Below are 2,988 nucleotides of genomic sequence, written 5' to 3'. Positions count from 1 at the left end.
CTAGAGCAAACTGGGAAAAAAGATGCATTTATATAAATTTATACCAAAGTATACATTTCAACCAGAGCAAGCAAGTTATTATTTTCTTTACAATTGCTGCCTATCATATTCTCTGAATTTATCCTCCACCTTCCTTGTCGATGATGCCCCATGCATCTCTTATCTCCGGTGTCAGCAGCAACCTGGGCAGAAAAGTCACACTGGGATTCTCCCATCCAGTTGCCCTGCACCTGTGCTTGATTTCACCTGCGCCACACAAGGCGATTTAGAGTCTGGATCCCTTTGATTTTTTTTCCTGTGACCTTCTTTAAGAGCCGTAGACCAGAAACCACGTTTAGCGTTCTCGTTGGTTACTTTGTCCTTTCAAAAGAGAAACGCTTCCGGGCAATTTTTGGAAAGTCTAGAGTGGACCTCTTTGCTGGAAGAAGGTTGACTGAGGTGGGGGGGAGAGATGGAGACCACTCCTTAACTGAGTTTGGGGTCCATTTCCAGGGCACAAGCCGACCGTCTCATTACCACGTTCTCTGGGATGACAATCGCTTCTCTTCGGACGAGCTGCAGATCCTCACTTACCAGCTGTGTCACACCTACGTGCGTTGTACTAGATCTGTTTCAATCCCTGCGCCAGCCTACTATGCACACCTGGTGGCCTTCAGAGCCAGGTACCACTTGGTGGATAAAGAGCACGACAGGTAAATAAGATAGCAGGGGTGGATGGATACGGGCAGTGGTGGGATTCAAATATGCGAACAACTGACTCTCTGCATGGATGCCGTTCTGGGCCTGGGCCACAAAAAATTAGCTACTGGTTCTGCCGAAGTGGTGCGAACTGGCTGAATCCCACCACTGGATGGATGGATAGATAGATAGACAGACAGACAGACAGACAGACAGACAGATGATAGATTATTGATCAATTGATATAGATAGATAGATAGATGGATGGATGGATGGATGGATGGATGGATGGATGGATGGATAGGCAGATAGATTATTGATCAATTGATAGATAGATAGATAGATAGGCAGATTATTGATCAATTGATAAAGATAGATAGATAGATAGATAGATAGATAGATAGATAGATAGATAGATGGATGGATGGATGGATGGATGGATGGATGGATGGATGGATGGATGGATGGGCAGATAGATTATTGATCAATTGATAGATAGATAGATAGATAGATAGATATATAGATAGAGATAGGCAGATGATAGATTATTGATTAATTGAGATAGATAGATAGATAGATAGACAGACAGACAGACAGACAATAGATTATTGACCAATTGATATAGATGGATGGATGGATGGATGGATAGGCAGATAGATTATTGATCAATAGATAGATAGATAGATAGATAGATAGATAGATAGATAGATAGATAGGCAGATTAGATTATTGATCAATTGATAGAGATAGATAGATAGATAGATAGATAGATAGATGGATAGGCAGATAGATTATTGATCAATAGATAGATAGATAGATAGATAGGCAGATAGATTATTGATCAATTGATAGATAGATAGATAGATAGCCAGATGATAGATTATTGATTAATTGATAGATGATAGATAGATAGATAGATAGATAGATAGATAGATAGATAGATAGATGGATGGATGGATGGATGGATGGATGGATGGATGGATGGATGGGCAGATAGATTATTGATCAATTGATAGATAGATAGATAGATAGATAGATAGCCAGACGATAGATTATTGATTAATTGATAGATGATAGATAGATAGATAGATAGATAGATAGATAGATAGATAGATAGATAGATAGATAGATAGATAGATAGATAGATAGGCAGATGATAGATTATTGATCAATTGAGATAGATAGATAGATAGATAGATAGATAGATAGATAGATAGATGATAGATAGATAGATAGATAGATAGATAGATAGATAGATAGATAGATACAGTGGTGGGATTCAAATACGTGAACAACTGGTTCTGTGTGCGGATGCCGCTTCCGGAAGTCCGTTCTGGGCCTGGGCAACAAAAAATTAGCTACCGGTTCTGCCAAAGTGGTGTGAACTGGCTGAATCCCACCACTGGATACGGGCATGAATGCAGGTGGTCCTCGACTTAACGACCAGGCCATCCTTTTAGCGAGCCTTTGAAATTTCAACAGCACTGGGGAAAAAAAGTGACTTACAAGCAGTTTCCACGCTTAACAACCGTTGCGGCATCCCCGTGGTCACAGGATCAAAATTGGGACGCTTAGCACCCGCACAGATTTATGACGGTTGTCCTATCCAGGAGTCAGGTGGTCCCCTTTTGCGACCCTTCTGACAAACAGAGTCAGCGGGGAAGCCATGTTCACTTAACCAACCGGGTTACTAGCTTAACAACCGTGGCAGGAAAGGTCGCAAAATGGGGCAACATTCACCTAGCTTACAACTTTTTTCCCCGCACTTACGACCGTTGCACCATCCCCGGGGTCACGTGATCAAAATTCAGAGGATTGGCAACTGGCTCGTATTTATGACGGTTGCGGTGTCCCCCCCCCGGGGTCACGTGACCCCCTTTTGTGATATTCTTAGTGAAGCCGGATTCACCTAACAGTCGTGTTCCTAACTTAAGAACTGTAGTGGTTCGCTTAACAACCCGTGACAGGAAACGTCGTAAAATGGGCCAAATTCACTTAACAAATGTTACACTTAGCAAGAGAAATTTGGGGCTCAGTTGATTATTTTACAACCTGTAAACTAATAAAAACAGGACAGCCTTTGCCGAGAAAGAGGGAGACCAATTTTTGGTTGTGCCAAATAAATCTGCATCAAATTGTATCATCTTAACGAGACCCTAAAATGCTGAAGACGTAACCGGGCTCTGACCCCACAGTTTTGAAGACATGGAGATGCGTTTCAGTCTTGGGTTTAAATATGTGTGTTTTTTTTCTTTCTTTCCTTCCTTCCTTCCTTCCTTCCTTCCTTCCTTCCTTCCTTCCTTCCTTCCT

At 41.7% G+C, this 2,988-nt stretch overlaps 1 protein-coding gene across 1 annotated transcript in view; it reads left to right on the top strand.

Moving 5' to 3' along the window:
• The window catches only part of LOC107299356 (protein argonaute-2-like), a gene marked incomplete at its 3' end in the record, with an annotated part of 17,018 nt that extends 16,326 nt beyond the window's left edge, over positions 1-692 (top strand). Inside the window, exon 6 of the mRNA XM_015828722.1 lies at positions 339-692. Coding sequence (XP_015684208.1) covers positions 339-692 — 354 coding nt within the window. The remainder of the gene's footprint in view (positions 1-338) is intronic.
• Between the last annotated feature and the right edge of the window lie 2,296 nt (positions 693-2,988).

Source organism: Protobothrops mucrosquamatus, unplaced genomic scaffold (genome assembly GCF_001527695.2).
Source record: "Protobothrops mucrosquamatus isolate PMUCROS unplaced genomic scaffold, P.Mucros_1.0 scaffold4812, whole genome shotgun sequence".
NCBI lineage: Eukaryota > Metazoa > Chordata > Lepidosauria > Squamata > Viperidae > Protobothrops > Protobothrops mucrosquamatus.
The sequence above is the reverse complement of the archived record's forward strand: the minus strand, read 5'-3'. Positions and strand labels throughout refer to the sequence as shown.